Source organism: Mastomys coucha, unplaced genomic scaffold (genome assembly GCF_008632895.1).
Source record: "Mastomys coucha isolate ucsf_1 unplaced genomic scaffold, UCSF_Mcou_1 pScaffold12, whole genome shotgun sequence".
Lineage (NCBI taxonomy): Eukaryota > Metazoa > Chordata > Mammalia > Rodentia > Muridae > Mastomys > Mastomys coucha.
This window is the reverse complement of record NW_022196894.1, coordinates 3,511,719-3,532,719: the sequence shown is the minus strand read 5'-3', so window position 1 is coordinate 3,532,719 and position 21,001 is coordinate 3,511,719. Positions and strand designations below refer to the sequence as shown.

At 43.5% G+C, this 21,001-nt stretch overlaps 1 protein-coding gene across 38 annotated transcripts in view; it reads right to left on the bottom strand.

Annotated features, from left to right (window-relative positions):
* Window positions 1-21,001, bottom strand: part of Rbfox1 (RNA binding fox-1 homolog 1) — a 1,556,838-nt gene that overhangs the window by 328,539 nt on the left and 1,207,298 nt on the right. For 2 of the 38 annotated variants that reach the window (XM_031361969.1, XM_031361839.1), the window contains exon 1: window positions 16,089-16,402. The exons of 32 other annotated variants lie outside the window; for them this stretch is intronic. In XM_031361969.1, coding sequence (XP_031217829.1) covers window positions 16,089-16,175 — 87 coding nt within the window. In that variant the 5' untranslated portion in view covers window positions 16,176-16,402. Of the gene's footprint in view, window positions 1-16,088; window positions 16,408-21,001 lie in introns of those variants that run through there. 4 more of the 38 variants (XM_031361896.1, XM_031361887.1, XM_031361946.1 and 1 more) reach the window with 4 other exon arrangements.

Sequence of the window (21,001 nt, the reverse complement as noted above, 5' to 3'; positions counted from 1 at the left end):
AATATACAACAGTAATAATTAAAGAAAATGCCTTGAGTTAGAGAGGGTGGGGGCATGGGAGAAGCTGGAGGTGAAGGAGGAGGGACAAGTAGTGATACAAATACAGGACTCTTATATGAAACTTTCAGAGAATGTAATTTAAAACAACAACAATAGTGCAATTTTAAAAAGGAAAAATCAAGCTGCTATAAATGTATTTCTGTACAGAAGGAGAATAGAAGAAGATGCTGAGGAGAAACAACTGTGCCCAAGGAGAGCCCAAAAGACACAGGGATTTTCTATGTGTCTATGTGTTCATGTGATGTGCTTCTATGTATGCACAGTGGTTGTTTCTATGTTGTATACATATTTTTATGTATTTGCTTGTGTTTTTTAATGAAGATTCACCAAACTTATTGTGTGTGTGTATATATATACATATATATTCATAATTATATCTCATTAATTCTGTAGTGAGATAAAAACTAAACAACTTTTCAAATGACATTATATTGAATAGAACTTAATGAAAAAGACTGTGTACTTAAACCAAATATTAGTCTAACTGACTGCTTGTTGAAATTGGCACCAAAACAACACTTCCTTCTTGAAGGCAGAGTATGATGGGACCAGTTCTATCCAGAATTGGTTTCAGTGATAGCATGGGGTCAAGGATAGTCTACCTTCAACTCCAGAAACATCACAAGGAGTATAACTATTTTCTGAAATCTTCACCCTAATTGCCTTTCCTAATATGCTCTGCAGCACTCCATATTAGCTCAGCGAGTAGATCCAGTCAAACTGAGGACTTCTTGAGCCCATCAGATCCTACTCTAGAAAGTGGGCATTTGTAGCTCTTCCTTTGCAAGGTTCGCAGGCTGGAGCAATCTACGCAAGCATCCTATAACAGTGTCACACTCCCATCCCTGGGACTGGAAGTGTTCATGGAGACACCATCTAGGCTGGTGGTCATAGATACTGTGTTATTGCAGTGGAGAACTTTCCAGCTTTGTATCAGTGAGCATCTTAAGCATACATTTCTACATATTTCTAGCTATCCTAGGAATTGTGGGCTCCTAGGAGCAGCACTTTCCAGTGTGAAAACTGAAATGTATGTCTAGACATTATAAAGTGCCCTGGCAGTATAAAAATCAGCCCTGTATGAAAACCATTGCTCCAGACAGATGTCCATGAAATCCACTGAGGTCCCTGGACCCATCTTACCTCCTGTCTTAACCATGATATTTTACTTTCTTTTTCTTTTTAATTTGGGAGTTACCATGTACTGATTTGTTTAAGTAATAGATTTCAAAAAGCAGTAAAACATCCATACCTCTCCTACTGTACTTTAAAAGCTAGCCAGATTTGAGTGGCTCCTCTGGTAAAAAAAGACTCAGTCAAGAAACACTTTGGGTTACTTTTCTTTGTTATGTGATTTAGAAATAATGTGCTACTAGGTGACCCAGCCCAGCCTAGAACTCACTATACAATCCAGGGTGAATTTGAATTCATGATTCTCCTGCCCCAGAACCCTCACCCCCTCCTAGATTGCTGGGATCTAGGCATGGGATACCATGTCCAGAAGTCCACAGTCCACCTTTTCTTCAGCCCGCGGTAAACTACAGGCTTCAGTGCACCTCGCCTCATCCCTGAAGCCAATCACAGCATAAAGGCTCAGTGAAGCAGGTGTTCCTGAGTCTTATGGGACCCTTAAAATAGACCAGGCTGTGTCAGCAATACAATAAAAAATGGCAAAAGAGTGTACTGCTTTCTGCTGAAAGATAGGGGTTTGACTACATATGATCTTGTACAGCCCCAACAAGGTTGTAAGGAACCTGTGACATGGAGATTATCATCAAACTTACATACTGTCCTTCCCCAGGAGGGAACAATGAGTGTGTATCTCTAGGTTGTTACAGCCAGACAGTAAATGAAATGGACGTGTAGCTAGCCCATTTCCCAGTATGGTTTAGACAGATAAGAATCCTGCCTGGGCCGCTCTACCTTACTCTCATGTTGGAGGTTCTCATTGTCCCTAGGTGGCTTGGTCATATGCAGCAAATGGGAGCCCTAGTCACTCCCAGCAGATAAGGGAGGAAGCTGAGGAGCAGCACCTGAGGTGATGCGAAAGGGCTCAGTGTCTGCTGGTTCTCCACACTGATCCCAGGCTCTCTGGCAAGCTACAACAGCATCTTCAGTAAGTCTCAATGGAAAGTACCTGGCAAAGGAAACAGTGGGTATGAAACAAAATCCTTCTAGTAAGGGCCCTGGGCCCACCCAGACTTCTAAAAAACACTTACAAGCTAAACACAGAGCTGCTCTGAGAAGTGGTGAGCTTGATTTATGAAGACACTAACTGGTTGCTCATCATGCACATCACACGTTCCACCCTAGCCTCCCAGAAAACATGCATCTCCAGGTTTTCTCTTCTCGCCACAACAAGGGAGGAAGACACAGTTTTCAGGCTGTCTGAAGTCCCTGGAGTAACTGACATGTTTGATAGATTGTGTGTGTTTGGAGGGGAACCAGAAGGTGTGTCTCCAGTGGGATTAGACACTGATAACTGCAAAGACGGTCTTGTAAACAAAGCTACGAGGACCCCTTTCCCAGCAGTCTCCTATTGGCCATGTATCAACAAGCTCTCATCCTGGTGTGATCCTTCCCCCAGGAACTTGACTTCCACTGAGGAAGAAGCCCTCCTGACAGGAAGCTGCAGGACTTGAGGAAAGTGATGAGACAGACAGGACAGCAGCACAGAAGGGCTTCTACTCAAAGCGGCTTGTGCTCAGCACAGACACAGCCAGTCCCCTGTAGAGCACGGTGCCACATGGTACTACCACACACAGTGCCTGGCTTCCCTTTTCTCTTCAAAGTAAATCTTTCCAGAAGGGTTCAAAACAGGAGAAATATTTTAGAGAAAACCCTAAACAGAGTGAGTAGCAACCGTATCAGTAGCAGCAGAAATAAGAATAATGACTTTTATACTATATATGAATTGTATATTATGTCACCTTTACTTATTATATGTTAATATTAATATAATTATATAATTATTAAACGAATAATGTTCCAAGGTATATATAACATCATATCATATGTATCTTGAATACTGATTAAATACTAACACACATATCTTTATTAGATAGATATAGCAATTATGGATACTTATTTCTACTCTTCTCTCAGACATTCTGTACTAACATGTATTGAAAGTCTATTACTAAGATTCTTTCTTCAGTGGTCAAGAACAACTGATATTACAGAGAAGGATGTAGAAGCTGAGGCATTTTTTTCACGTACTTATTGTAGCTAAGAGGAACTACAGAGCAGAGGGGCTCTGGAAGTTTCTAATGAAAAGCAAAGCTTATCTTTAACCAGAAAGCCTGGCTTTCGGCTTGTGCTTCAGGGAAAACACGCAGCACTAGCTGCCACATGGAGAAAATGTACATCCGGTACCATCACACCATGAGTTAAGAGCTGCCTTGGTGAGTTTGCAGTGCACTTAGCAATAAGCTTAAAAATATATTTTGAGTCTGGGCCAATTGCTATGCTACTCACAGGCTGTCTCCTTTAACAACCAATGGGATAAAGAAGAGGGCAGTTCAAGGTCAAGCTCTGTGCACCCAAGGTCACAAAAGTGCACATTCCATGGTAGAGACAGAAGATGAGCCACTTAGCCTCTTCTCCAGTCCCCACCTCTGCATAATCCTGCCTCTTGATAGCCTGTTTCGCCTAACTAAAACACAGTGCTTCGATACGCTATTGTAGGTAAAAGACCTCTTGTGTGGACTGGTACACACACAGTAATGCCTGAAATCAAGCAGCCACTGTTGATACAATTATGACTAAATGCGAAAAGCCCCGGGAGGCATTTTCCTCCAAGAAAATGACAGAAGCAGGAATTTATGGTGCCGTCTGCTCCAAGAGCCAATCCTTCTCTCCTCTGTTAAATCTCAACAAAGCCCCTGCATTGTTGATCAACATGTCCCTGAGCCTCACTTCCCATGAGAAAAGCAGCTACTGGGCCGGGGTCCATGGAAACAATGCAGACGGCCAAGATTGGTGCAGTGCCCACACTGACATGGCACTTGTCCACACTCTGATTTCTAGCATAGTGGGAGCCACTTTAATGCTGAGAGACCTTGAACATCTCAGGGCTACAGTCCCCCAACCACACACACACACACACACACACATACACACACACACACGCACACGCACACGCACACAGAGTTTCCCACAAGCTGCCCAGTACCACTCAGCACTCACCCATCCTCCCTGCCACCAGGCACTGACAGATGGGAGCTATTCTCATTATTTAACATTTATTAAGCGCCCACAGTGTGCCAGGAGCTTTACAGAACAGGGCTGTGGGTGGTACTAAAGAGTCTGTCCCCAGAAGGCTGTAGCCACATGGAAGAGATGAGATGGGCCTCTCTTCCCGGCCACAAAGGGCAGTCTCCACCCATGCCACCCAGCTCCAGCCTGTTCCACAAGAGCAAGTGTGAAAAGATGTGGTCTCAGTGTGATGGAGACCTGTAACCTCTCCTACGTGCTCCTTGTATAGATGTCTCAGCTCTCTCAGCTACAGCTTGGCAGAGGGAAGGGAACAGTGGGCTTCATGCATTACAAGTGGACAAAGGTCTTCATTCCACCTAAGAGGTGGGATGAAATGCAGGTGAAAGGCCTCATAGGATGCCGGCTAGACACTAAATGCATGAAATCTAACAATCTAACAGCTGCTATTGAAGTAACTATGATTCAATGTGAAAACCCACCATTGGAGTCATTTTCCCTAAAAAAACAAAAAAACAAAAAACAAAAACAAACACCAACAACAAAAAAACAAATAAAAACAAATAAAAACTAGAGGTCTGCCATTCCAGCCAAAGCATCAGGAATCACATCATTCTGGCCTGATGTGGCTTCTGGGACACCTGGACTACAGAAGAGCCTGTCTCATTTCTCCCCCAGATGTCAGGCTCCATGGTTTTCATTCAGCCTTTCTCCAGGGCACTCTATGGTTGAAGGCCTAGCTGTGCAGCTGCACTGATAGGAACCTGCTTTGACGTTAGAGAGATGCAACCATGCCCTTCATCCCATCTTACAACATTTTATCCACAGACATGACAGTACAGACTGTTGGGAAATCAACAACTGAACAAGACAACAGCCAATTCACAGTTCAATGGAGTGTCCTCACTGAGACATGGTGCAGCTCAGCATATTCTCAGGCCACCTATGAAGGATTTGTGGCCTCTCCCCACTCTCAGGTTCAGATGAGGTGTGACAGTCAGGAGCTTTATGGACAACTAGAATGGACTGAATAGATAATCCTAGGTATGACATCATATCTTAATGCCACCATGACTATCCTACAAAGCCCTCTGGAAGGGTCACTTTTGGACTCTGAATTCGGAAAATGGTCTTGAAAGATGTGTACATTACTTCCACTGTACAGACATGAAAGTAGAGGCTTATAGAAGTCAAGGAGTTTATCCAGGGCCACACAGAGCAGGCCACCACCATACTTAACTTTTCCCTCTCTGAATGCTGCTTTCCCTTTACATTCCCTTCTCTAAGTAAGAAGAAATAGCACTTTAAAGTATATCATTGAAACTGGGGAAGGAAAGTAGGGTGCCCAGGGGCCACGTCTACAGCAGCAGGTACTGAATTCTTCTGCTTTACTCTGAGCTGGTGCAAGGCTGGGTTCAGGCCACTCCTCTAGTCCACTCCATCCATCATCATTTCCCCATGTCGAAAATATTCAAACAGAAACTACAAACGCCTACGTTTTCTGGAATATTAGAATTACTGTTCCTCAGAAAAGATGAACAGCTTCCTGAGATTGTTATCAAGGCTGACTTCATACCCAGCTGTGGTAAAGATGTCATCTATTATATTAGTTGGACCTAGGGATTGGACACCTGAGGAACCTACAGCAAAGCTTTTGGACTTAATTTTCAAATTTGACAGGGAAAAATCCCATAAGGAGGCTTTCCATGTGACCTCTGAGAACCAATGTCTCACCCCATCGTCTCAGTGTGCAGAGCTTAAAGGAAAATCCAATATGGAAGCCATAATCAATGAGGAAGCATTTATGAATAGGCTATATGAGCCTCTGCCTTCTGCTTTTAAAAGCTCAGAGTGCTCCATTTAGAAAGTACCTATTGCTGAGAACCGCAGATCCAGCTACCCAGAAAGCCCTGAGCATGGAGTTCCATGTCTGTGTCCACCATATAGGCTTGGCAACTGATCAAGTAGATAAACCGGCTCCTTCCTCTCCAGAGTGCATGTGAGTTAGGTCTATCTTTGGATGGGAGAGAAATGCAAATAGGGGTTAGTATCTCCATCATAAATCAGCCAGGCAAAGCACTTACCAGAAACAACTTTTAAAAGGCAGGGAAAGGTTGCTTCACTGCCAAGGGCTCAGACTGATGCACCCAAAGCATCAACTAGAAAGTAAAATCCACAGGTCTTCCAACTCTCCCTGGACTGCAACAACTTATAACAAGCATGCTTGCTTAGATAGCATGCCTTTGAAATCAACATGACAGATGGTGGCTGCAGGAACACATCCCTTTCATAGGACCGATATTAATCACAAAGATTGACAGAGTTCCTTTAATAATTTACTTTTTAAAAAGTGTATTTCTATGAAATGGCATAGTACACCACTAGCATCTACAAGTGCCTTGGAATGATGGAAGGTCCACAGTATTTCAGAGTTTATCACTAAAATGTTTTGCTTTGCTTCCTGACCTTAGAGATGTCCTTCTGTAGTTAGGAACAGAATAGGATGTATGGTTGAGAATATCACATATAGAGGATGGAAAGGTAGCTCGGTTAATAAACAGTCTGTTGTGTAAGTATGTGAGCACAAATTTAGATCCCTAACACCCACATGAAATCTGGCAAAACGATGCACAGCTATAGCACCAGCATTGAGGTGGAAGTATGGTGAAAGGTGAAATCATGAAGCTCATTGGTTAGCAGCTTAGCTGAATTGATAAGCTCCAGGTTCAATGAGAGACCCTATGTTAAGAAAGACAAGATGGAGACACCTGAAGTTAACCTCTAGCCTACACAGGCACATGAACATATTCATCTATAGGATATTATTTATGCCTTAACGTATTACTATATTAGCTATATATATCTTTGTGCAAATAGTATCTATTGGTTTATTCATGGTTAATATAAATAGTAAGAGTTGGATGCTCTAAGATGCCCATTTTGGCTCAATCACTATGGTGGTGGGTATCTCAGGGCTTTTCTGACTTCCCTAGATGGTGAGGTTCTCATCTATGAAACAGTGGAAATGGCCCCAGATCCACTTTCATCAGTGGAGGGGAGAAGAGGCTGAGTAAAGCAGCTGTATCTGGCCATTAACAGAGAAGCTGATAGGCTAGAGAGATGGAACAAATCCCCCACGAGTATGGGCTCCTTAGTCTCCAGATCACACTCGGACCTCTGCTTCATCCTGGGGCATAGACTGTGTCCTATGAAGGGAGAAAGGACATGTTCAAGGGTAAGACCTTTCACTAGTATTCTCATTGGTCAAGAAAAGTTGGGCTTTACCCAACTAGCACTCACTATTTTAATAGTTCCCTAACTGGTCCTCTATTCCTAGTTTACTCAGCTCAGGTGTGGATGAGCCAAACTCTACCATTAGTCAGGGATGCTGAATCCTGGACTTTCTGCTGGGACAGTCAGGGAAGCAACCCTCTATTAGAGGTTTTCTCTAATATGAGGTAAGATGCAGGTTTAGACATGTTGCCAATCAACTTTGTCACTATGTGGCAATGACATGCCTTTATATTTAATGTCCAACTTTGTTACACATAAGGTGGCCTGAAGACAGATGTTTCCACCACTCACCTCAATGTCTTCATATTAAGGAAGACTGAGGAAAGGCAACTTGTGTGGAGAGGAGAGAGACTGTTTTTCTGCTATCTGAGCTCCTGGATCCAACTGGGCCTGAAGTTTATAAGACCAGAAACCATTCTCTCAAACCAGTAAGGTTTAGATTTTTGTTCCTTACATATAAAAGAGTACTCATTCAGTACACACGCTATTCCTTTCTCTCTTTAGAATACAATCTACATACAATATAGATATACACAATCAGATATGGATAAAGTACAATGCTTCCCATATAATCTATACTCCTTTTAGTTCATCTGTGTGTCCTCATCACCCACTCTTAGTTCTCAGTCCTGCTCATTACAGATAATCGGCAAATAACTGCCAAAGGAAGAGACTACATCAAGCGCACAAGAGAACTTTGAAAGTTAGCTCTTCCGGGTTTGACACGGTAGCTGAGAAAAACTGAGGCATGCTGCTGTTAACTGACAAGCCCAAGGCCACAGGCTCAGTTTATGCCAAAGTTAATTTATCAACCTGGACCCTTCTTGACTCTAAATTCTCCTTGCCACCTCTCTTACTGTTTAATTTAGTTCACTGTTGACATGGCCTCATTGGCAGTACAGAAAAGTCACTTAGTGACTAAGATGGAGTGGCCACAAAGTAAATGGCACCGCCAGCATTTATATCAGGTGTCCATTCTCATGTCTTTCCCAATCAACAGAGTCCCTAAACAGGCAGAGCACATCATGGGGGCAGAAATGCCTCTGAGAATGGAAACGGATTAGGGCAGCCACTAAATTAGCAGAGTTGTTTCTAAGTCCAATCAGAAACAAATGCAAATGTCTTACAGGATCTCCGCCCATTTATTTGCATTTCTAGAGGGTAGGCTCTCCTCTGACCAAGGTGAAAAAGAAACAGTTCAGTAATTTCTAGTAGCTCCAACAAAGGATGCAGAATTTTTGTAAAACACTCTGCCAACACAAGGAGGCTGCTTCAAAACACACAGAGCCCAGGGTTGGTGTGTACAGCAGAGACATGCATGACTCAGCAGATTTCACAAGCGCCTTGGAATGAGGGAAGGTCCACAGTATTTCAGAGTTTATATTTTCAGATTTCGAAAGCTGGAGCTATGGGGAGTGGAGGTGTAAGTATCCCTTGGGGACATTACTATCTCATTAGTAAACAATGTCGAGGAGTGAAAGACACTCCATAGATGGGCATTTACTACCTAGATCAATGGTTCTCAACTTGTAGGTTGTAACCCTTGGGGGCGGGGCTTAAATGGCCTTTTCCCAAGGGTAGCCCAAGACAATTGAAAAAGACACTTATCTGCATTACAATTCATAATGGTAGCAAAATTGCACTTATGAAGTAGCAATTAAAATAATGTTATGGTGGGAGTCACCACAACATTAAAAGAGTCTTAGGAAGCCTTAGGAAGGTTGAGAGGCAATGTTCTAGATTCACAGTAAAATGTTACAGGAGCCCATTCCTCCAGGGACAAGTTCAGGGTATGGGAGACTTGTTTCTTCTGAGGCTCCTCCTAGCTCCTTTGGCTTACATCTTGCCCTTTTGGAATCAGAACACCATCACATTTCACTGAGCAAGTAAGATGGCAAAAATACCGAGGAGGCTTTCTCAGCATGACAAATTCTCTGGAGAGTGCCAACTGGTGTTTACCCAGCACCAGTTGGTCATTGGAACTGTCCACTTACCAAGCATGGGCTCCTCCCTCTCTCGGACCCCAACGCATGTTTCTGCTTATTGCTGGATCTCCCAGTTAAAGAGAAGGTGCACACTCAGCAAACCCAGTGTAAACCTGAACTCCACCGCTGTTATTCTTTGAGACCTTGGTATTCTTATTCTCTCTTTCTGAGTCCCACATTCTCCATATACAAAAGATGGGTTAAAATATAAGACAGTGATTCCCAAACTGATAACTCTGGAGTTACTTATAATTCATAATTTGCATTTTTGGTTTGTGCTGTTTTCTGTTTTCAGAAAGGTATTCCACTGGAAACACTGATTATGTAAAACCTTCAGCAGAGTCTGGGGCAATACCCAGACACAGACACCAAACACTAAACATTCCCCCTGCAAGGGATGTGAATATTCATGCTGACGAGGACAGTGTATAAATAGATGCTTGTTAGCCATTTCTGGTCAAGTATTATTCCTGGGTGAGAATTGGTCTCAGACCTTACATTTTTTGGTTTCAGAATTTTTTGGAATTGAGAATTGTAGGTATTGGTTGGTACATAAATACTACTCATTAAAAAATTGTTACTGCTGTACCTAAGACGGCATTAGCTTTGAACTCACATAGTTCCTTCTGCTGTCTTTATGGTTTAGGAATAATCTACTGTTTCTTCCTCTAGGCTGGGAATGATGGTGGTGATGTCATTGTTGCCTTCTAGCCTCTCCTAGGGATTGACAAAAGTGGACTTACAAGGATCGGTAGGTGAATGGACACCTGGGAAAACTCCTAAAACTGTTCACTACTCATTCTCTAGGATAGAGTCTTTTCTTGTAGTGCATAACTTAGCAGGAATTGCTTAGTAATATGTTAATTTGTTTGGTAGCCAGAAAGATATTCACAGCCTTGGAAGCCATTTCAGGCCTTCTCCCTGTTGCTCAAGTCACTCTACAAATGGAAGCCCTCCTAGGGACCATATGAAAAGCTGGAGGTCTGTAGAATTCCTTGAGGCCGGCTAAAGAAAAGTTACTTCGTCTGAGATACATAGAAACTAAGTTTCTACCTCTGGGTGGAGACCCGGAGACCCAAAGGTTATGTTCTATCTTCATCCTGTTTTTAAAACTCAAGCCAAGAGAGCCTGTCAATCATCTGGCCAGGAGCCCACCCCAGCAACCATAAGTGGATTTAAGAAGCGGCAGACTAAGTATCCCTTGATAAGCTGATGTGCTGATCCCGCCCAGATTATATCATAAGCTCAGAAAAGTGTAACGTAAGCAAGCTTTCACTCTGGGCTTCTTCACAGATTCTCTGAAGGTCCCACCTCCCTCTACTCCACTCCACCCGACCCTTCCACCAGGCAGCTGCTTGCTGTTCCCGTTTCTGAACATGCCAAAGTGGGGTTTTCTCTTTTCCACTGCACTCTTGCCAGCCCACAGCTGCCCAGAGTCACAGCTTACCTGTCCGGTTGTTTTTCTTTCAAACTCTGTTCAGCACTGTCCTAGAGATTCCTTCTGAGCCCCCTTTTAAATTCTTTTATTAACAAGACGAAGAACTCAAGAAGAAAAACCTTAGTTTCTATGGTACCATAGTTTCTTTAAAGAATGTGTTGGTTGCTTGCCTGCATAACAGATAACCAGCATTGTGTGCCAGCATACAAACATCGGATACACGGATGAGCTTCAAGAACCTTCAGTTGTGTATGTGAGGTATTGTGATGATATCTATCCGCTCACTCTCCACTCCCTTCCACTTCTGTTAGCACTAATCCCTTTCGTAGTGGCTTCATTACCACATTTATGCCATAGGTCTGTGTGTACAGGTATGTGTTTAACCTCAAAGCCTGGGACAAAAGGCTGAGGTGCCTGTTTAATATATCAAAGCAAACCTGGCCACCAGGTTCTTCCAGCATCCTACAGTCCCTTCCTTACCTGTTACAAGGTGTGGCTGGCATACTCTGTCCTCTACCCCAAATTCTCCTGCCCAGGCACTGGGCTGCCCCTCCTTCAGAGGCTCTTCCCTATATAAGCCAGCCATTTTGGTTACTCACCCTTTGCCGTCTTGGCTGTTACACCTGGTTCCCTTCTCCTCTCCCCTTCCCCCCCCCTGCAAACACCCCCCCCTTCCGGCTCAGGGTCATGTCCGCTCTGGACTCATCCAGATGCCTTTGTCTCTGGCTATTCTCTGCCTTTTATCTATAGTAAACTTTCTCCTTCACTTTACCTAGGAACAGACATGTTCTTCCTTTTCATTCAGTATGCATATATCACTTTATGCATACATATACATATAATCTAGGATACAAAAAGGAAAGAAAGCATATCTGTCTTTCTGATTTCCCGCTGTATCTTGTTTAGTTGGATAACCTCCAGTTCTGTCCATTTTCCTGTAAATGATTTCAGAAGCCATCATCTTTGAGGCCTACAGAGACTTCTAAAGAGTCACTCTATATAGGAGGAAAGCTGCTTTAGTCATATGTGCAGGCAGATGTGTACATCAGGGGTGTAGATCTATGCTTGTTCCATAAAGCTGAGAAGCACTGTACTCAAATGCTAAGCAAACACACAAATGAAGCCCCTGATCTGATTTCATCATTTGTCATTGTGTGAGCATGGCTCATGGCTTAAGTAAATCCCGTTGTTAGTATCTCGAATCAAGAATGACTTTGCCAGTGGGCTTGGCTTTTTATAACAACAGCATCTCAGTCAACTCCATAGTGAACCAAGGTGGCTCTTGAAATGCAGAACTAAAGAGAGGCCTCAAGGAAGATGCCTAGGCTCTTCATTCAAAGACACCAAGCCTGGGGTCTGTAGTGAGGGTGAAAGGTCACGGTCTGCACCGTGTGCTCAGTGTCACCACTTCCCCTGCTTCCTTCTGTCCTCTAGCTGCCTGTGAAATGATTCATCCTGGTTTAGCCTAAGTCTCTAGAACTACTGCATGATTATCTATATAGTTAGAGGAAAGCAAAACAAAATGAAACAAACAGAAAAAGACATACTTGTCTTATTTGTCTGTTTACTACATAAGTTTAGACATAAAATGATCGGTGCATGGGAACAATATGCACCCATATTGTGTCCAGTTAGGATGAGCAACACTGGCTTTCCAGAGAAACAGAAAGCAGGAATGGAAATCCCATGTTAACTATGAGACTGACTTTAAAGAGGAGACCTCTCTAGAGGTATAAGGACACATCTGTAAGCACTGACTGCAGCATGAGTCAGGGACTGTCTTAAAACTTAAAAAAAAAAAAAATGCAAATTATTTATTCTTTAATGGGAAAAAAATGGAGCCATGCTGGCCCCAATTTCAAAAGTGTCTCAGAGAGAAAGGACTCAAGGAACTGAAGGGTTTACAGCCCCTTAGGACGAACAACAATATGAACTAACTAGTACCCGCAGAGCTTCCAGGGACTAAACCACCAACCAAAGAGCATACATGGGGGGACTCATGGCTCCAGCTGCATATGTAGCAGAGGTTGGCCTAGTCAGTCATCAATGGGAGGAGAGGCCCTTGGTCCTGTGAAGGTTCTATGCCCCAGTGTAGGGAAATGCCAGAGCCAGGAAGCAGGGAGAGGGTGGGGTGGTGAGCCGGGGGAAGGGGAGGGAACAGGTTTTTCTTTTTCTTTTTCTTTTTCTTTTTCTCTTTCTTTTTTGGAGAGGAAACTGGGAAAGGAGATATCATTTGAAATGTTAATAAAGAAAGTATCTAATAAAAAAAAAGTGTCTCAGAGAGCAATTCAAAAAGGGATATCTTTGGCCACAGAACTGTTGGCTGTTGAGTTTGGAAAGACTGTGAAACTGTGAACAGCATCTCAAGCAGCTCACCAGAGGCCTTTGCACATAACCATTGACACTGTCCCAAATATTCAGATACAAGGAATCCCAGCAAGGATAGGTCCATAGCCCTAGTCATTTTGTTGTCTTGCTGACCTCTCTAAGTTGTTAAAGAAATGTGAATCCTGGCAAAAGGGCCTTTACTCTTGACTTGTGGTGAAACTCTTCACGGCTAAGGGCCAACGTAGCTAGGGCAGGAAGTGCACGCAGAACGGTAAAGGGACGCGCGGATTTCCTACCCTTTTCTATCACACCACATCCTTATGAACAGAACTGCAATGGGAGGGCGTTTAGTTTCTTTGAGCCAAATAGCACAGCCTCCACAAAGCAGCAAGATGGCCAGCACCTTCATGTGCACAGCTTTGCAGTGTGCTCTGTGTGCAGGGGGGGGGAGGGTGCAGTGCACAGCCTTGCAGTGTTCTCTGTGTGCAGGGGATGGGAGGGTGCAGTGCACAGCCTTGCAGTGTTCTCTGTGTGCAGAGGAGGGGAGGGTGCAGTGCACAGCCTTGCAGTGTGCTCTGTGTGCACAGGACGGGAGGGTGCAGTGCACAGCCTTGCAGTGTCTCTGTGTGCAGGGGACGGGAGGGTGCAGTGCACAGCCTTGCAGTGCGCTCTGTGTGCAGGAGAGGGGAGGGTGCAGTGCACAGCCTTGCAGTGTGTTCTGTGTGCAGGAGACAGGAAGGGTGCAGTGCACAGCCTTGCAGTGTGCTCTGTGTGCAGGAGAGGGGAGGGTGCAGTGCACAGCCTTTCAGTGTCTCTGTGTGCAGGGGACGGGAGGGTGCAGTGCACAGCCTTGCAGTGTGCTCTGTGTGCAGGAGAGGGGAAGGGTACAGTGCACAGCCTTGCAGTGTGCTCTGTGTGCAGGAGAGGGGAGGGTGCAGTGCACAGCCTTGCAGTGTGCTCTGTGTGCAAGAGAGGGGAAGGGTGCAATGGGTCCCAGCAGCTCATCAGATGCTCCTCACTGACACACTCACAAGGACTTGTGGGTCACTAGTTCAGAAGTTTCCTTTGGGGAAACAAATGAGAATGGATCAGGTTAACATTTGCAAGTAAAATAACTTGTTCCATCCCAGACTAGCCAGTTATGTTTCTTGAACATTCTGCCAAAGAGGAAGAAATAGTGCCTTCCCAGCTTTGCAGTTGGCTCTGGCATCTTCTCATCTATCATTGGGGTAATACGTTCAGAGTGGCATTTTGTAATGACAGAAACATCCCAGCAAATCGATAGTTATTTAATTCCCAACAAGCTCTCGAGTCCATTAAACCTGATTACATTCACCCATTTCTGTGGGTGCCGTTATTCTCCTGCACCAGCACTTAATCTATAACAGGAACTTATGAGAACTTCAAAAGCAATTTCAGCATCAATCAGCACGGAGCGAAATGAGCGATTTGCTTGTAATTATTTATCGGATAGGGCAGCACAGGGGCTGACAAAACTCTAGCCCTTGACCTTCACCCCAAATTTCCAACAGAAGCCAAAAGCACTGCTACTCTGCTTCATCTTCAAGTCCCAAGTTTCATGTCACCATCTGGCCACAAGTTCCTTTCCTTGCTGTCAGGACCATTCTCTGCCTGGCCTCTTTACGTATAACATAGAAGCATAGCAATAGCATACATCCAGGGTAATTGCCAGTTCTGGCGCTATCTGGATTGACTGCTGGGTGGATTCCACCACCCAGCTTCTGACAGTTAATAAAAGGTCACAGTCACAGTCATAGAACAAGAAGAATATTTGTTCAAGATACTTCATAGAAATCGTCATTAATGAATTAAAGTTTTGTAGGACTCTCAGAGTGTTGGGTGGGGGTGGAGCTACAGGAGAAAAGCTAAAGTGTTATACTGCATATATTTAATTTTCCTTTCCCACAGAAAGGAGATTTAGGATTTATTGCACAGGATTGGTTATTTCTAAAGAACAGCAACAAATAGCCACTTGTTTCCTACAGTGACCTACTTCTATCACAAGTGGCTGTTGGCTTTCCAGAGAACTGCAGGCGTACACCCGGAAGCAATGGGTTTGAGTGACAGCAAGGAGGTACAATAAAGCAAAGAAGCAGGTCCCAATTTCTCGCTAGCACATGAACATACAGAATAATAGCCTTAGAAATCAAAACAACAGGCATCCCAACTTCTCCCTGGCTGCGGAGAATACCAACAGTTGGCATGGGGTTTCCAGAATAACCTCTGAACTTCCTAAGGAAACCACTCTTGTTTGTGGGTCGCCTCTCAGATTTGGAAGGAGGAGCTTCTCTGCAAACAGACAACCCGTGTGAGGTGTCCTCAGCAGCACTCTATCTCCTGCCCTGCTGTTTCCGGGGTTAAAGCCTTTAAGTAAGCTATATCATGATAAGTTACTGAGCCTCATGGTCTGCTCTGGGAGACCCAGTCCCTCAGAAAGCTAGGGAAGAGAGCAAATCTTTTGCCCCCTGGTCAACCTCCTGAAGCAAAGGCATGAATGTTAAACAGCACACAGATCAATACAAGCAAATACAGCTCAACTACACCATTTATTCATCCATGAGAGATGTCAATAGCCAGATTAAGGTGATCCATCTTTTTGATTTCCTACTGTCTTTCCTTTGACTACACGAGGGCTTTTTTTTTCTCTTCCTCTATTAAAAGTGTTTGCTTTCTCAACCATAAAAATTCCAATTATTACTCAGAGCACTCTGGAGTTAAGTTGCTTGCTGGTAGAAGCCATGAATTACCTGCATCAGTCCCGGGAAGTAGGGGGCAGCGGGCACAATCATAGGCACACCATAAGAATGCAGGAGGACTCCTTGCGACGCCAACATGCTTTAAATGGAGGCTTTCTTTCCTCCAAGGCTGAACACATCAATAGAGAGTTAGAAGGGGAAAGAAATCTATAGACCCAACTTCTTCTCAACTACAAAGCCGAGAGCCAATCGCTTCTGTCAGGAGCCAAGTGCTCATCCACAGGCGGCGGAGAGGGCAAAGGAAAGAAAAGCCTGCATCAGCAACTCTTAATGTGAAAGTTTTCTTCCCAGACAAGGAAGGGACGCGGCAGCTGCAGGGTCGGAGCTACCAAAATGGAAGGAGCTATTTTGGGAGCAGCTCACCCAACATGACTAACCAAATACTCTTCATTAATTTAGTTCTCAGACCAAGGGAGATGACTGACAGGGAATCAGGCAAAAAGAGAATGCATTTGACCGGTAGAACTGGGCCAAATTGCAAGGAGTTGGGTCTACATGAGATTTTTAGAGAGAATAAGGAATAGAAATGTGGAAGCTTACATGACAATCAATTGCAACTTAGAGAACTTAAATCTTTACCCACATAAATTATCACAGGAGCCTAGATTTAAGTTCTAAATTGCAACTGATTGTTATGTAAACTTATATACTGCCATATAAACATGAGGACCTGAGTTTAGATCTCCAGTGCCCATGTAAGAAGCCAGGCAATGTGTCATACATCTGTATTCCCAACACTGGGAAAATGGAGACAGGAGGATGCTGGGTCTCAACTGGCGAGCCAGCATAGCCGAACAGAAAGTTCCACATTCAGTGTTTTTGGGAAAGACCCTCTCTCAAGACATAAGTAAAAAGCAATAAAGGAAGATACCTGGAGGTCACCCTTTGAACACAGCACATACATTTTCTCACCTATACCTATGCCCCTACAGTTATATACCAAAACCAAACCAACCAACCAAACAACAACAACAACAACAACAACAACAAACCACTCAAATCTAGCAGGTTTATATGGGCAGCTGATCAAAAATTATTTAAGAATACTCAGTGTGTGGTGGCAAACCTATATAGTCCTAGGACTCAGAAAGTGGGTATAGAAAACTTGGGAGCTCATCTGTATAGCAAGTTTAAGGCCAGCCTGGGCTACATGAAACTGTCTCAAAACATTCGACTCACTTTCTTCCCCTTCTTCACCTGACTTCATTTTGAAGACGCAATTCATAAGTAACAAAATAAACTTGAAACCTGAGTAAATTAGCTCTGTGGGTTATTGTACTCCATTCTTCCACATCTCTGATGCAGAGGCTAATCCCAGGCACAGGAAGCAAAGTGGTAACAACAGGAATCCAGACTCACATTAGGCAGCCACTTTGCAGCCAGTAGGAGGCAGTGTTGAGTTTAAAAGCCCTCACATACAATCTCTAGGTAAGTTGTCTAGCTGACCTTGCACTGTGATATGTGATCTAGAGATGTGTAAGGTAGCAGTTGTACCTATCTTGGGGCCACAGAATAGGCGCAGACTTATTGCTGCTGTGTTTCATCTGTGAAGTGATTTTACATGGCTGGTATGTGTGTCTTCCAGCTGTGATACATGAATTTGCAATATATTAAACAAAGATGACACACACACCCCCCAAGATGAAAGGTATTGAGAAGTACGCAAAGAGAGAACTGGAGATTCTTTACTTGGATAGATCGGTTCCAGTGGGATTCCACAGAGTGGAATCATGGTTGTTGGTGTGTTTCCCTTGAACAACTTCATTTTCCTCCTAGACACTAGACCCATTTTGGCATGTAACAGTGACACGGTATCTTGTCACCTCCTTGCAGTGTGTAATAGAGGTAGCTAGTTGCCATGGTTTCTGCTCTTCCCTTCACAGTTAGTATTCACCAATCTTTAACTTCAGACATGAGGGTTCAGATGATGATAAACTTTCATATTCCCACTTCTCATACCAGGAAATACGTGGGCATACTTAGTACTACAAAACTTTGAAACTAGTAATATGGAGCTGTAATGAAGTAATGTCTGAAGACAATTGAAGATCACCTTCATAGGCTCTGGCAGATAGCTCAACTGGTAAAATACTAAGTAAGCAGAAAGGCCTGGGTTCAGACACCCAAGACCTATGTGAAAAGCATGGTAGGGCCAGCCTACGATGATAGCATTCATGAGGCATAGACAGGAGGATCCCTGGGGCTCAGAGCCAACGAGTTTTGATGAATCTGTGAAATCCACATGCAATGAGAGGCATGGTCTCGGAAAACAAGAAACGAAGGAGTATAAGAAGTTATCAGACATTGACTTCTGGACACATACAGGCACACACACACACACACACACACACACACACACACACAATGTCACCTTCAAATCAGACACACCTTTGCCACAAACCACTTTTCTCTCTAAATAGGATGCACAATATAGATTTTGTCAAAATGATGATCAGAAAGAACTCGAGACACCACCACACATGCCCAACTATTGGCTTTCTCTAAGCCAATGTCAATTTGTCCACTTTTAGATAGCCAAGGTGTTTTTACACTACACTAATTTTAGTTGCTTGATTTAGCAACATAATTACATTTCTAGATAATGACAGCAGACAGGGTTTGGCAGAGAATTCAATTATTTAAGGCTAGAAGTTTGGCCATCTTGACAAGGTTTCTCTGTAATTGATTCACATGCATCAGAGTGACCATGTTGTGCAATCCCAAAAGCCCCCTGAACGGCTGCACACTGACCCATCTTATATGAGTGCCTGATATCATTTCTAACTTTAGCTTCAGACCATGACTTTCAAAACCAGATTTCTGGGAAGTTAGCAGGAAGGACAGACACATCACCACAAGACAGGTGTGTTTTCTAGTTGGCTTCCTGTTAACAGTCATGACATAGAGACACTCCTCTGTGCTAAGGAAGGTCTCAGGCACACTGATTTTTGGCTCTCTGGTATTATAAAGGGCAAAAGCTGTGCTGTGAGAAAGCAGGACACACAACTTATTCATTTAGGGCATAAACTGACATATTTACATCCTGACTACACAGCTGTAGGAGAGTCTGGGGGCAAACTGCTGCAGGTGCTTTGGAAACTGGGGGATTGTATAAATGTGACAGACAGATCAGCAAAATTGGGGCTGGAGAGATGGCACAGCAGTTGAGAGCACTTGTTCTTACAGAGGACCCAGAATATATCACTAGCCACCCACAGTGGCTTGCAATGATCCACAATTCCAATTCTTTTTGTCTTTATGAACACCAAGTATGTACATGGTACACTTACATGCAGGCAAACGCTACACACAAAATAAAATAATACAGTATATTATCAAATACAGTATATTATCATATGGATTATTCATGAATATACACACAGTTTTGTTGAAGAACCTACTGGTTCAAGTTACATTGAAATAGGAATGTGTCATCTAAGGGGCAGATTGACATATAACTATAGATGATACATATGGTATTTTCTTTCTTTCTTTCTTTCTTTCTTCTTCTTCTTCTCCTTCTCCTCCTCCTCCTCCTCCTCCTCCTCCTCCTCCTCCTCTTCCTCCTCCTCCTCCTCCTCCTGCTTCCCCTTCCCCTTCTCCTTCTTCTTCTTCTTCATCTTCTTCTTTTGTTTCTTTGTTTTTTGTTTTTTTGTTTTTTGTTTTTTCAAGACAGTGTTTCTCTGTGTAGCCCTGGCTGTCCTGGAACTCACTCTGTAGACCAGGCTGGCCTCGAACTCAGAAATCCGCCTGCCTCTGCTTCCCAAGTGCTGGGATTAAAGGTGTGCGCCACCACTGCCCAGCTTCTTTCTTCTTTTAAAGGAAACTGTGTTATAAAATGTTTGCTGTCTCTGTTTATCTTCTTCTATCTCTCTAAAGCTAAAGGTGAGGGACTCTTTTTCCTTTCCCTACTAGGAAGGTTAGCATCAAATGAGATGCTAAAGACTAGGATGGAATGCTCTCTACCTGCCAGCCTTTGCAGGCTGCACATACATGTAGATTCCTGTCTATCCCAACCACCGCCAGTCCTGACCACAGTGACCCCCACTGTCTCTCATTCTGACCTTCCATTTATGTATTATTCTAGTATAGTTGCAATCCCTGCAGTATTCTAAGCCAATAACAAAAAATGTGAATGAATGACCACTATTAAGTGAATTATATGAAGCCTCTTTTTTTTTTCTAACAACTGCTTAATTTTCCCAAAGTACATCTTATATTAGTAAGCTATGAGTTTTTTCTTGGGTCATTTACTAGAAAGCATGCTACACTTTGTGTGGCTCCATACTCTCCAGAGCTTGGTATAGACACTTTGTGAGGTTATGTATCCAGCATTCAATATCAAGTTCATGACAAAATTTGCAAACTTATAATCATAAAAACAGACCATGAGATAATAAAATACAGAAAAAGAGATAGTGCTAATAGTAGCTGAAAGCACACCCAACTGCCCCAGATGCCTTGTATTCAAAATGAAGGGCCACATAGTGTTGACTGTCCTGGGTCTCCCTAGATATTAGGTAAGTATGAGCATATATGACACGTGTCTCTGGTGAATCCCCTATTTTCTGATTTGCAAGCATTCAATACCAGGCTCCTGGAGCACACAAAAGCACCCAGGGACAAGTACAAATGAATGACTGTGGCCTGGTTTCATAGCCTTTATTGAAACGTATACATCCTTGCATTTTCCTGGAATATTTTTCTCCCTTAAATGCTTTCAACCTCTTAGAAGTGTAAAATGGGCCAAGCATGGTGGTGCCCACCTGTAATTGTAGAAATCTGGAAGCTGATATGAAAAGATTATATAATTTCAAGGCCAGGGAGAGGAGGAGGGGAGGGACAGAGGGAGGAGAGAGAGTGAAAGCACCTGTCTAAGAAAGAAAGAGAGGGGGGGAGGGAGA